At 48.7% G+C, this 14,891-nt stretch overlaps 1 protein-coding gene across 1 annotated transcript in view; it reads right to left on the bottom strand.

Moving 5' to 3' along the window:
- The window catches only part of LGI3 (leucine rich repeat LGI family member 3), a 195,524-nt gene extending 189,907 nt beyond the window's left edge, over positions 1 to 5,617 (bottom strand). Inside the window, exons 1-2 of the mRNA XM_085633810.1 lie at positions 4,636 to 5,617; positions 3,198 to 3,269 (exon numbers count right to left, since the gene is read on the bottom strand). Of these exons, the coding sequence (XP_085489936.1) occupies positions 3,198 to 3,269; positions 4,636 to 4,847 (284 nt within the window). The 5' untranslated portion in view covers positions 4,848 to 5,617. The remainder of the gene's footprint in view (positions 1 to 3,197; positions 3,270 to 4,635) is intronic.
- Between the last annotated feature and the right edge of the window lie 9,274 nt (positions 5,618 to 14,891).

Raw genomic sequence — 14,891 nt, 5'->3', positions numbered from 1 at the left:
GGCAAACCTGACTACCTGGCCTCCAAACTCAACAAGGCTGGTCAGGCAAAGAATTTCAGGTGTACTAACACTCTACTTCTCATCCCTCCGAAACCTCGCAAACAAAAAGCTTTATCACGCTCCTTCTCCGGTAATACACCCAAAATCTGGAACGCCATCCCAGTCCATATCAGGACAAACCCCTCCTTCATAAAATTCAAAAGCCAGCTCAAAGACCTCTACCTCAACCGATCTCTTCCGAAGGCATAGCTGCCGACCAACGCAGAATCTTGCCCATTGGAGTATATAGTCACGTCGATTAGAAGATTTTTACATCACCTACCTCTTGACCTGCTCCTTTGTCCCCCCTCCCTGAACAGGATTCATCATGAATCAATGTGTTTACTATTTTTTTATTCTGTATTTGATTGCTACCTTTGTCCCCCCTCCCTGAACAGGATTTGACACTAATCAATGTGTTTACTATTGTGTTTATATTGTTCTACTTTGTATTCGATTGCTACAGGACAAAAGGTTGTAAAGCGCTCCGATACCTTCGGGTCTGGCCAGCACTATATAAAACCCTTAAAATAAATAATCAATAAATAAATATGTATATACACACACACATACATAGTGAAGACTAAATTAGAACATTGGCAGATAACATTGATGTTTTAACAACGGACCCCACCAAAGGGGATGAATTGGGAATACCGCTCCCAGCATGCTGTTCACTGGAGAACACATGCAAAGGAATGGGGAAATTAAACGTGGTACTCCAGTCCTGTTGTTGCAACGTGCCTATCCTATGATTAAGGTGCAGGTGTGCACTGAAACGCGTTAGGAATTTCAATTGCAGGTCTGTTTGATCGCTTCCAGTTTAAATAAAAGTTCGGATGAACATTTTCCTGTGGAGTGCTATTTCAAAGCTCGGAGGCTTTTTTGGGAACATGTTGTACACGGCTGCTCCGGCCGTGGAAGTATTCACCGCCATTAACACTGGAGTAAGGTCTGTGTGGCTGTGATATTCAGAGCCTGTTCCAGCGCAGGAAATTTTAACAATTTGGAGGCGTTTAAGTGAACCTGAAGCCCACCGGAGGGCTGTGAAGAGACTAAATTCGAACATTGGCAGATAACATTGATGTTTTAACAACGGACCCCACCAAAGGAGATGAATTGCGAATACCGCTCCCCGCATGCTGTTCACTGGAGAATGGGAATGGGGAAATTAAACGTGGTACTCCAGTCCTGTTGTTGCAACGTGCCTATCCTATGATTAAGGTGCAGGTGTGCACTGAAACGCGTTAGGAATATCAATTGCAGGTCTGTTTGATCGCTTCCAGTTTAAATAAAAGTTTGGATGAACATTTTCCTGTGGAGTGCTATTTCAAAGCTCGGAGGCTTTTTTGGGAACACACATATATATATATATATTTATATATATATATATATATAGACAGATATCGTACAGTTGAGTTGTTTTTAAAAAAAATGTTTTATTGTTACCAGCTAATATTTCTTACCGCATCATAATTCAGCATTTTCAACAATGTGCAAGGCACACTCAGATCTGGATTTGTTGGATTTGCATCACTCTACAATTTACACTTATTCCGGGCCGGCTTTTGGAAAGCCTGGACTAGGGAGCCAATCTTCAGAGGGATGAAAAGAAGTATCTGCATAAAGGGCCTGCAAACACAACACCCCTCTTCCTTGGCTCCAGTGATTCCATTTAAAGCGCTTCTAATCGTTTTTAACTTTCCGCATTTGCTATTTTTAGCACGCTATGAGCACCCTCCCATCTATCTCTAACCCTCTGTGAACACACATCAACACCCCCTCCACAACCCAACAAAGAACTTGGAACCAGCAAGACAGAACTACTTTTTGGGTGATCAAGATGAGCTGGAGGAGGTGTGGAGACACGTGTTCAGTCGCAAGTCACTGGTCTGATGTAGCCAGCTGGATACTGACCCATGAAAAGGGGCCGGAGTAGTGCTTAAATTGAGCCAGTGGTTTCCGGTGCTCAGAACCATCTCTTAATTGTCAACACCGGTGCTTATGACAGTCAACCACATGGTGGCGCTTTCTGTCTAATTTACAGATGGGCACAACAACAGTTGCATATTGATTGAATATACATCAAAAATGGCTAATACCTGCAGCACAAGCCATTCAATTAGCTTTGTGGGACTGGAATAGTCTGAATTGTTGCAACACTTATGAGTGTGATGCTTTGTGGTTGTTTTTTGCAATTGTCATTGGCAGCGCTGGCTGGGGCAAGTTGCAGTGGACGTCTGATAGGGCCCTGGCACTTTTTTTTCTCAAATTAAATACTAGGCTGGTGTCTCAGTTTATTCACCAGCAGTAGCAAGGGTGACAAATATCTTTCCTGGGAGCAAGGGCCGGCTCTGCACATATGAATTAAGTATTACGCAAATAAAGGCTCCATTTTCTTGTGGCATTCAGGTCTCGTCAGTCTTCTAGTGGTGTCTCCTATAATGTACGTGCTACTGCCCACGTCATAGCACTGTTATAAACTAGGACCAAAACTGGTGTGTCCTCAAATGTGCATATTTCTCCCCTCCCCCTCTACCCAGGACCACCACCATCCATCCCTTGGACATTCTCAGGCGCAGGTGCCATTTTGTGTTGGGTGGAAATGGTAAAGCCATTGACTCTGTCCACTGATAAAATAATTTTTAAATGAGGAGAGCTGGTGTGTGGGATATAGTAACATGCTCTCCGTGTACCTTACACTGTGGGTGTGAATATACGTTTTATGGTGCCAGCAAGCTCCCTGCCGCCTTCTCTTTGTAATTGTCTAAGAATTTCCATCACTGCAGCAAAATGTGCGTATTTCACACTTTTCTGACCACAATATTAAACACTAACATTGACATTACCATGGTCGCAAAGCATGGGGACTTTGAAAAACGACCAAATTTCCAGTCCAAAATCATCCTACCGAGTACCGAAAAGTTTTTCTCCCTCTTCAAATGTTAGTTTGTTTACATTCAGTTTACATGAGCAGAATTTCAAAGCGTTACGAAAGACTGATTTGCTACTGAGGATCACCAGACAGCCTGAAAAAAGAAATTCCTTGTGTTGGCAGAAAAACAAACCAAAAAAAAACGAGTAAGCGTGAAGGGGAGCAAATGTGGAGGGGGTGGGGGGTTGCAGGTAAGGGAGTGTCCGGGTGACAGACTACGTACAAGTACTGCAGGTTCGGCAGATGGGCGAAGGCCTCTTCCCGGATCTGTGAGAAGTCCGCACTCACCAGGGTCCTGCGGAGGAAGAAGGGGGCACCGTCAGCTTTGTCAGTGTGTAACTCCTCAGCACGCCTGGACTGCGGCTCACACACAGCCCTGCCAGTGCACCGCAAAACTCACTCACTGGACTATATGCTATCCCAGTACTATAACCACGCACTGATGCGCCTTTGTCCTGCGATATTACCTCCACTGCTGTTGGAAACGGGGATACAAACACAGCTCTGCCTATGCACCTCAGTCCTGACTTGCACAATGTGAGCTACTGCAACATTGTAACTCCTACACATGTCTTTACGGGTGTACATTAATCAGGGCCTGTAGTGCCCCGGCATAACACACACGAACTCCACACACAGACACGCAGCTTTATTAAAGCATCTCACGCCTGACTCACCATAGCGCTACATGCTCCTCAATGACTGTCATTTACACAGCGCTACGCGGATTGTTAAATGTTAAGGTTGCCAGGCCCCACCCCCTGCAATTCTTGGGTTGGAGCACCGCACACACCTGCTGATGTACCTCACTCCACTGCTGTTCCAACACTGTCATCACACACCGCTCTGTTGATGCACCTCGGCTCTGACGTGCCATGCTGCACTGCCAGCATGAGACTCACTCGCGCACAGCTTTGCTACTGTGGCCTCAGTTCTGCACACTCCGCAGTAATACACCTTCAGACTCACAGACACACGTGTTACACAATGCAGCAGCTCTCGGGGCAATGCAGCAGTTCGGCAGCTCCTGACCCGCACTGTTACGAGAGCAGCGGGTCAATAAACAATCGATATTCACCCAATCCTCTCTGAGGCTCAGCAGCTCCCTCTTCCTCGGGGCTTGTCAGTCACGCAGGGACGGTGCTCTGGGCCTTAATACAAGCAATGAAACTGAGCCCCGATGCCCAGACTTTATTATTATTTTTTAAAGTCATTAATTGGCGGGAAGTAGACCCCTCACACATCTGGGATCCGGTGCCACTGGACCTGCTGCACCAATGGAATCTACGCCCCTGCCCCATACCATATCAAACCTTACCCTGGCCCCGCCCACTTCAGGGCCAGGTTTAACATGCCTGCCTGTCCAGTGACCTTTTATTTCACCGCTCCGGATATAACTCATTCTCCACAGGTTTGACTATTGAATCAGCGCCCAACCTGATTATGTTTTTTTTTCTTCTTAATTTAGGTTCTGCCCTCCCCGTTACGCGTGCCCCTACTGCCCCATGGCTTTCGCTGCTCCCCTACCTCTCATTAGTCTATGACTGTCCCCTGCTCCTCCTGTCCCATATTTTAGCACCTGCTCCTTCTGCCCACCGTTCCCCTGCATCTCTCATCGCATCTAATGCCCCGCTACCCCGTGCACACCTGGCGATACTCACAGGGAGATGACTTCGGGGGGCAGTCTGGGGGGCACGACCTGGGAGTTCACGCAGAAGGCGGTGTCCCGGGTGCAAGAGCAGCCGGTGGGACACGGTGCAGTCCGGGGGTGCGGTTTGGTCTCAGCAGGCAGCCACAGGCACGCGCCCAGCAGCAGGACCAGGCAGAGCGGCATTACTGTTAAGGGCGACACCCGTACCCCCAGAACAGGCATGGCGGAGGGGTTCAGGGCACACTGCAGGGTCTGCAGAGGGCACACCTCTCCCCCCAGACACCTGCACGCACCAAGCTCAGCAGCCGGATAGTGGAACCAGAGAAACAAGACGGGGGTGGGGAGGAGGAGGTGAGTGGAGGGAAAGGAAGGGTAAGTGGGAAAGGATGCCCTTGGGACTGAAGGGCATGTTACTGCGGCCGGAGGGTGAAGGGGGGGGGGCGGTGTAATAAGATTATGAGTATTTCTATGGAAGGGATTCCCGGTATAGTGGCAAATATGTCCTGAGAGAAAAGGTGAGGGGGTCACTTTTCAGTGAGGGAGCCGGTCTTCGAGGCGACTGGGGTAAGTGCTCTTGAGGAGAATGTAGGGTGGCTCTGAAGGGAAGTATTGGTTGGTCTCTCGGCGTTGCGCCTCCCTCTGGAGCCTCGAGCAGCTTAGATGCAGCCGAGGGTCCGGGCGACATCCGACGCAGCCCCCTCCGTCTGCCGACTTCGAGGGGGAGACGGAGGAGGGGATACGGTGACATGAGCAATGAGCCCGCTGCTGAGACCCGCCACTGTGTGTGTCTGAAAGACTGTGCACGTGTCTGTATATGAGAGCCGAGGCAGAGCGTGTAAGGGTGTCTGAGGGGGGTTTGGGGGTGTCGCGTGTCTGTGAGAGAGCGAGAGAAAAGGGAGATGGGCTACATCTATATTGTGCGCCCATGAGAGAGGTGGGACAGTTCTTGTGAGTGTGTCTGACAGGATTATCTGACAGGTGTCGCTCGTGTGTGTGTTAAAGAGAGAGACAGAGAGGGACTCTGCATGTGTATGAGAGAGTTCGGACCGGTGTTACGTGCGTGTCTGTGAGTGAGAGACAGAGAGAGACTTTAGCCCAGGTTTATCAAGCCTTTGCGTTGTCCGTGCTCAAGCAAGGTGACGTAAGCACAACGCAAGGGGTTCAGTAATATTTACAAAGCCATTCAAGCACCTCCTTGCGCCTCCTTGCATGTTTGTAAAGAAATGTAATGCAATGCAGCAACTAACATTTCAAGCTGGGTGGCGTTCCATGGGTAAAGCATGAACATTACCATGCATCCACCCATGGATTTTGGCATATTCCCAAATATACTAAGGCTAGTAAACACGGGAATGCATCAAAATGCTACACCTCCCCCAGTGAGGTGTAACAAGGAGTAATATCTTTATTTCTCAGGGAAAGCTTCAGGGAGAACACCCATCGAACATGGTGGAGAGAACTGTACTGGAGGGTGTCCCTTTGCTAGATATGCAATATGGCTGGCTTGCCTTTGCTCCATGGTGCAAGACTGGGTGTCATACTAAATAGCCTTTATTATGCAAGCACTGGCAATGATATAATTTGTAGATGACACTCTATAAACCTAGTGCAGCACGTTTTTCCATTTTCCGTAAAAGACAGCTCAGCTATTACCATGCAATACACCATTGAATGAAGAATAGTACATTTGGGCCTATGTGTCTGAGAGTGGTTGTTTCCCTGTCTGCATGCATTTAAGAGGGACTCTCTGTGAGTCTCTTTCTTCCGCTCTCTCTTAGGGCTTGATGTGTGGCGGCTCTCCCTTTGGGGCGTGGGGGCGTTGCTCCACTACTTTCTTGCCGTGCGGGAAGGCAGAAAAATAAATGGTAATAACTACCATTTTATGTTTCTGCCTTCTCGCACAGCGAGAAAGCAGAAGTGCCTCGTTGGGGGTGGGCGGTCCTACTCGAGGGCAGGGAGGAGTGGCTTGCCCACTGTTGTGCATACTGACTGTTTGGTCGGCCCTGGGGCCGACCAAACAGTCAGTATGCACAACAGTGGGCAAACCACTCCTCCCCTGCCCTCGAGCAGGACCGCCTACTCTCCCTTTTTCTCTATGTCCCCCACGACGACCCCATTTCCACACCCACCCCCCTCCCCGCCCGTCATGCCGACCGTGACTGTTGATTTGCCACTGACCGCGACCCCCACAGGGGGCCACTAGAGCGGTCGGCGCCCTAGTATCGTCTGGGCACCGGTCTCCCCTCCCCGCCCCCCCCCCGGGGGCAGGGACTCCGGCTGGTGTCCCCTCCTCTTCCTGCCCGGTGGTGGCGCGAGGGACGTCACTTTCGGGGCTTATCTGTTGTGGGGGGAGGCTATATAGCCCTCCCCCACCATGCTGGCGACCCCTTGATCGCCTCGCACGCCACAAATCAATAAAAAAACAAAAAAACAAATACTAAATCCCAAGGGGCAGCAAGGGAAGGCAGGGCTCTTTCCAAATCTGGCACCAGGACACTAGTCAGCCAGGGGTAACACGTATGTTGGGTAACTTGGGTAGGCAGTGTGATTTGTATCAAATAATGGGCACAAGGCATATATTTTTTCAAACCAGATTTGACACCGTAAGGTGTTCACTAGGGTTTAGCACCCAAGGAGTTTGGGCTATCGTCGCAGGGGTGAACCCAGGCGGAAATTGTGTGCTTCTCAGGGTTCTCATGACCAATACGGTGTGGTAGCACACCAAGCTGATTGTTTAAGGTCACCCTGGGCCGCATTTACACATTCCAGTAGGAGCACTACAGCTGGGTGGAGCCAGGCCCATTTAGAGGCACGGTTAGGGGAAATGCTGTGCTCCCTAAGGTTCCCACGACCTAGGCGGTGCGTGGCGTCTCCCGCATCACATGTTAGGCACCATATTCAGACAGTGCGCCCTGTATTGAATCAGACAGATTCTCCATGCGGGATACCTAGGTGTCTCCACCAGTGGGAGCTGAGCGGGCGAAATTCCCAGCAGGGATAAGGGTTGCAGGGCAAGTGCTGAAGGGCAGCCTTGCTCACTGTCACAGTACGCCCAGTTACGGGCATTCCTGTGCGCCTTCGCTGGCAAGCACAGGGACTGTTAAAAGGTTAAGTAGAATCCTTCTTGCTATAATAGCCAAAGTAGGCAGGCGGGCGGGGGAGTGGTCACCTAGCACGTAGGCTGCTGTCCCATAGGCGAGCACCAGGTGTTCAGGCACACTCGGTACTAGTAGGACGGCAGCTAGGTGAGATCAGCAAATAGATGGGGCATTGTGAGCCTGGGTGTCGGCATCCACCCCGCCCAGAGTTGTCTCGGGGTTGAGGCAAGTGATGCAGTGGAACTTTTCCGCAGGGGGTGAATAGTTTGTGGCACAACTCTCAGGCCTAACGGGCCTTTTGTTTCATCAGACACTATCTGACCCAGGCTAGCGTCTAGGGCCTTGGGTTATAGATGGGGCCACCTATAACCAGTAGGGATGGTGCTCTTTCATCTAGCTGTGCAGGAGGCTCTAGACAGGAGAGGTTGCAGGGAAGACCATAGCTGTGGTGGGGGGCCCTGGCGGTGACGGGGGCCACCTCCAGAGCTGTGGCGGAGTTACAGGGCGATCTGGAAGCAGGCCGGTACCAAGGGTACCTCTGCGCGGCACCATAGGGGGTGCCAGAGCCAAATCCGAGGAGCCTCATGGGAGGGTCCTGAAAGCCGTGTCTGCGCCCCGCTAGTCCTTCGGGCGGTTGTGGGCTTGAACAACTGGGTTTTTTTTCCATGCGACGCTCCGCCCCGTGAAGGGGCGTGAGTAGAAGTTACCAACGGTCAAGTGATCCTGTAAGCGAATCACTTGGAGGGCAGCAGAGGCGGGGTTCGCCCCAGTGCTGCCCAGCTCATCAGGCGGGCAGGCGGCCCAGTTGGTTGCCTGCCCTTGGATCGCCCGTATGATAACCCACCTATTACATAACGGTGTATGTAATAAACCTGCAGCAATTGTACCCAATCAAACAGCCTGTGTTGTGTGTTTATTAATGGGAAATGTTATTGGTTGGAGGGGGGACAGAGGGATGCCTATGACGATACTATGCCACTGACCGCGGCCCCCACAGGGGGCCACTAGATCGGTCGGCGCCCTAGTATCGTCTGGGCACCGGTCTCCCCTCTTCGCCCCCCCCTCTCAGGGGGCAGGGACTCCAGCGGTGTCCCCTCCTCTTCCTGCCCGGTGGTGACGCGAGGGGCGTCACTTCCGGGACTTATCTGTTTTGGTGGGAGGCTATATAGCCCTCCCCCACCATGCTGGCGACCCCTTGATCGCCTCGCACACCGCATCCCTCCCTACCGCTTACCCGGCGTGCTCTTGACAGGTGGGGGGTGAGAATATTGTAATGTTTTCTTTTTCGTTGCAGGTGGAGTTACAGGGCGATCTGGAAGCAGGCCGGTACCAAGGGTACCTATGCATGGCACCATAGGGGGTGCCAGAGCCAAATCCGAGGAGCCTCATGGGAGTGTCTTGGAAGCCGTGTCAGCGCTCCGCTAGTCCTTCGGGCGGTTGTGGGCCTGAACAACCGGGGGGTTTGCTATGCGACGCTCCGCCCCATGAAGGGGCGTGAGTACAAGTTACCAACGGTCACGTCATCCTGTAAGCGAATCACTTGAAGGGCAGCAGAGGCGGGGTTCGCCCCAGTGCTGCCCGGCTCATCAGGCGGCCCAGTTGGTTGCCTGCCCTTGGATCACCCGTAAGATAACCCACCTGTTACATAACGGTGTATGTAATAAACCTGCAGCAATTGTACCCAATCAAACAGCCTGTGTTGTGTGTTTATTATTGGGTAATGTTATTGGTTGGAGGGGGGACAGAGGGATGCCTATGACGATACTATGTCACTCGTACAAAGATTAAAAAAGAAATCCAGCCTGCATGCTTAAAAAACTGTGAAGACGTGACAGTTGAATTTTGTTTTCTCTTCGGATGGAGTCGGTTTTGTTGGTCTCGAGGTCGGATCTCGGTAGCATGGAGCGGGCACACCTTTGTTGCTCTCTGTCTACGTTTCCAGCTTCCACTTCCCCCCCTCTCCGAATACTTTACAACACAGCCTTGGACATGAATCGCCTTGGCGCACACTTATTTTCCACAATAAAGCATGATGGCTCCTCTTCGTGGGCAATGAAATGCCGATAAAGCTGGCACTATCTACTTATCGGCGTTTCACTGCCCACAACAAGCAGCTATCATGATTATTTCAGGAAATAAGTGTGTGTAGGATATGCTGCTTGAGCCTGACGCAAATATAAAAGTGCAGGACAAAGTGGAAGCTATAAACCAACACTGTATGCTAGCAATGCATTCTTTAGTAAAGTTAAGTCGACCTTGCGTTTTTCATGTTAAAGAAAATAGAAAAAACAGCCTTGCGTGCCACTTTCCTAGGGAATGCTTACATCGTTGGGTTCCAGCTTCCATTTCACCAGTACTTTATATTTGCATTACAGCATTGGGTGTTAATCTACCAGACGCACACTTATTTCCCCAAATGAATCATGACTGCTGCTCGCCCTTAATTATAGTATTTTAGAACCGGCGTTTCATTGCCCACAATGAGAAACTATCATGATTTATTGAGGTAAATAAGTGTGCGCGTTAGTAAATGAAGGATGGTCCAAGGCTGCCTGGTGCAATATAAAACACATTTGGAACAGATAGGAAGCCGTCAGGGTAAATTAATTTCCCTCTCTGGCTTTTTCTACCCATAAAAAACCTCTACCCTTTTGGTCCCACTAGCCTCCAAAGCTTATCCCACGAATTATGGATGTAGCATTTCTGCTTACAGAAGTGCTGTGGGCCCAAAAAGAGCCTCATCCTCTTTGTATCAAATCCTATTGTGACTGATGGTAACTTCAAGAAAGTAATGCCTGCTAACAGTCACAGAATTTAGACACTGGAAGACTGCTAGTAATGCCTGCATCTCACTTCTTACCTCCTCAAAGATAATTGCAGCAGGCATGTTTGGACCTGGGCAAAAATAAACTGTGGGGCGGGTATTAGAATTACAGTGTACTCCTTACTGAATTAATAGCTAAGAAAAAAAACGGGTGGAGGGGGCCCTAGGTTTTCAAATCAGGGCAGTATTTTGTTTTTTTACAAGGTAGGGGAGAGAACATGCATTTATGCTTGCTGTATGCAATGTTTCTCTTAATATTCGGGAAATCAAATGTAAAAACTGTCCTGCCAGACCTTATGGGGCAGTTTTTAATGTGTTTAAATATTTCAAGACTTCATGTTCACAATTGCTTTTCTTGCTTTCTCAAATTTGCTTTAAAATACTCCATTTGCCACTCCTTTTTCAACATTTTCTCTTGGGGAAGACCCTCAACCCCACCCCAAACCTGCCTTCAGTCAGTCTGGCTCCCTCACAATGCAACACTCATCCCCCAACTTTTACGCCTCACCACTTTCAAATGTCACCAGCCGCCACTGATATAGACAGGTCCCAAATAGTGGGTGAAAATTGCACACCAACTTTTTCCAACTTGCCTTTCCTTTTGTGCTGTGATCTATGTACTTTAATGCCACATTGCAAAATGCCCATTTCCCCGGGGGAAGAGTGGGGGTCACAAATTGACTTGGCTAATGATTATGAATTAGCCAAGTCTCTATTTGCCCCTATTCGATTTCCTGCTAATGCAGGGATAGTGACAGCAGACCTACTTCCCTGCATTTTCATTCCAAAATGGAAATATATATATATATTTTAAAAGCAGCACCTCCATCAAAGGGAAATGTGCTGCTTTTCTAAAGTCTTTCAAGTTTGGGAAGACTTTGGGTAGAGTAGGCATTAAACTACAGCATGTTCTTCCCGAGGCCACACAACACAATACCTAGGGCGAAAGTGACCTTGGGGACAACTTCACCTATGCAAATCCTTTACCACCTGAACGTAGAAGTCAGTAACGTTTCAGTGGTTGCAACAGCATTGAGATCACAAACCATTGACACATTTCATGACAATTCACATTTAGGAGGGGAATCCTCTTTTCGCCCCCTCCAATTCGTGATTTGGAGTGAGTCGCATGAGCTCCTTTTGTGAGTCAGAAAAACTTTATCAACTCGCAAAAGGGGTTTGATACATCACAAAACACACTTTGTGGTCACGAACAATGGGATTTTCTAAACTGAAGGGTCCACAAACACAAAAGTGCTTTGTATATCAGGCCATAATTCCCAAAACAGTGTTAGTGAGAGCTCTGTGATCTGGTCTGCTTCTGCGTTGTGTGGTACCTACTGTCATGATTGTGTGTGATGGGGAGGCAGAATATAACCACGTCCATATCGACCAATCACAAGGCAGAGAAAGCCCTGCAAGTGCAACTGCCTCTGTGAAACTGGTATATTGCTGTCCTCCTCTCTACTGGCGAGAGAGTGTATGGAGATCAAGTCTTATGTATGTGCACGGCTGAGGGAGTGTGATGTCCCTGCAAGTCCCTCAGGGGGTTCCACATCTAGTAAACTCCTTACATCTAGACAATGGAGTGACTGCTTGCATAGTGCTGGGCTGAGATATCTCGTGAAGACCCAGAGGCTGGGATGGGCTTTTCTGCCAGACAGGACAGGGTTCTCAGGGACCTACCAGCTAGAAGGTCTTGCACCTGGCTGGTTTGAACCCCTGCCACTCCTGACTCGCATGACATTTCTATAGCATACTGTAAGTGCTAAAGGTTAAGTGGAGTCATTTGGTACCTAGATCCACCTGGCCTCTCAAGCAGCAATGGGTGATGCAAGGCAGGTAGAATTAATATAACTCCTAACCCAGGTGGGGCTCTGCTCTGTGTCCACGTGGTGGGCCTTCCATAGACGAGGTCCTGGGGTTTTTGTTTTGATGTAGACAAAACCACATGAAATTGGCTTCATAGACATTTGCGAGACCGCGCAAGATTTCCAAGTGCAAAATTTGTGTGATTTCCATCTGCGAGAGACTGGTTTGAGCAGAAAACGTCTCACAGGAACAGTAAAACCAAGATAGAGAGACCTTTTCTCTCCGAATCAGCCTCTTGCTGTTATCTAACGTGGTATTAGAACCTGAAGTGTGTTGCCAAATACATTTTGCAAAATCTCGCGTCATTTTGCACAATTTTCCACGAATTTGTGAGAAATATTGTGAAACACAAAGTTTGTGATTTCAGCCACCCCTGCCCTACACAGACCTAGGTGGCAAGCCATAGTTGCCAGCAGGTTTGCAACGCCAAACTAATCGTTTGAAGATCACATCCTGACACAGCAGGTTAACTCGTCGCACCGCGTTACCGTGGCCACCGGTTTGTTCTGTGTTATAGAGAGCCCTTTAGTATCCAACTAGATAAAATGAGAAACACCAGATGATCTGTTTGGGAGGGAGGAGCTACCCCCAGACCAAGAGAGATGACAACAATTTGAGGAAAGAGTGGCGCCTCATTCAGGAGTCTTTGAGGGGTACAAGTACCAACTGTGCATGTGTCTTCCCCTGGGTGACTGCAGTCTATTATAGGCAGCGCTTTAAATGGAAATATAGAAGTGCTGGTACTCACTAGCTGCAGTACCTGTTTGCACCTGAAAAGTGCTGGTACTCTCCCATTAAATGTCATGCAGCAGTGCTCAGAAAAGTAGGTACTCTCCTTTTCAAATGAAAGAAATAGAAGTACTCACTACCAAATGGGGACCTGCGAATCTAAAGCACTGATTATTTGTGTTCAGTTTATCAGGCTAGCCATGTTGTCTTTTATTTATAAATATCTTGGAATTAGTTTCCTGTGAGTCAGCGAGATGGCTTATAACGGGCCCTGCTTTAGCGGGGCACTATTTAGTGTAACGATTCAGACTTGAGCAGTGTATCCAGCAAAGATACCACCACGCGTGTGCGCATGCCTGCGTGCATTCACACACTTACACAAACACACACACACACGCGCACACACACGCACACACACACACACACACACACACACACACTCTCTCTCTCTCTCTCACTTCCTTGTGTGAACTTGCACACAAACATACACTGCACCCCGTCCCCCCTGTACTGTGAGGCAGGGTGTGCACCCTCTCTGGCTCAGGTAAGTGCCAACATTCTCACATTGCCGGGGGGGGGTACCTCAGGTATGTGTGAAGAGCTCCTCTGAGTAGAGTTCAATTTGGATACAACCCTTGGATAATGTTAATACAATTACAAAGAGTTCACCATAGTGGGTTGTCAATGCAGAATGTGCATCAGTTGTTTAGGTCTCGCCTAGGCAGCGCTTGTGCTGTCTCTTCGAGACATGCTATATCTAAGATATGGCCTTGAAAAAACACCCATCTTTTTAATTGGTTCTTGTTGCTGTCCTTTAGAAATGCTGGCTTTTCATTGGTGAATACAATTAAGTAGTCCCTCCTTTTGGAATTTTGTATCCTCCCATGAGGACTGGCCCTCTTACATGTGGTCTTACTGTTCACGTTATTTATACTTAGAAATAACTATTTTTTTAGTTGGCCTGCCTCTTTGCTCATTAACTGTTCTGTTTACTTTGGTCGCATCATTTGCTTGCTGTTGCTTTATCTCCCTGTGCCTCCCCCTCACCCCTCCCATAACACTGCTTTGGTTGCTTCATGTCCCTTAATCTCCCTGTGCCTCCCCCACACTCCTCCCACAACACTGCCCACAGGCCCCCACCACCCCTCCAAGGCCACTATTGTGTTACTTGTTTTTTTTGTTACTTTATGCATCATTTGCATAGCAGTACCCTCGTTTAATATTCCTTTGCCGTCTACCTCATCGTGCTGCACGAACATGCTTGCCCGCCCCCTGAGATCGCTGTATTGAATTCTTATGTTATTTTACATTAAACACTTTATTTTATATAGCACACCTAGCCATAGGCTTGGGGAACAATAAACAATCAGCCCATTACCACAGGAAGTTGAGCCAACAGCAGACTTGAACATGGATCCCCAGCTCACCAGTCAGCAGCTCTCACCACTGCGCCATACCCATTGCCAAGTCATGTTTCAGGGTTCAGTACAATATGTTGCCAAAAGAGGTCCCAAGGGACACCTACTGACAGTCTGTGGTGCTGCACCCTCACAACACTGTGTTTTTTTGCAGTTGTAGCGCAAACCCGACTGGAGGGTATTGGAGAGCTTTACCTAAGCACCAGTTTTCCAGTTCCAAAATGCCAGCTTGCAAAAAAACTGTTCAAAATATGAAAAAAAGAATAATAAATAAAGCAATACAGAGTGGTCGCAAAATGGCCAGATTGGTTTTGTTCACAACCAC

This window comes from Triturus cristatus, chromosome 11 (assembly GCF_964204655.1).
Source record: "Triturus cristatus chromosome 11, aTriCri1.1, whole genome shotgun sequence".
Taxonomy (NCBI): Eukaryota; Metazoa; Chordata; class Amphibia; order Caudata; family Salamandridae; genus Triturus; species Triturus cristatus.
This window is presented reverse-complemented; position numbering and strand designations above follow the sequence as displayed.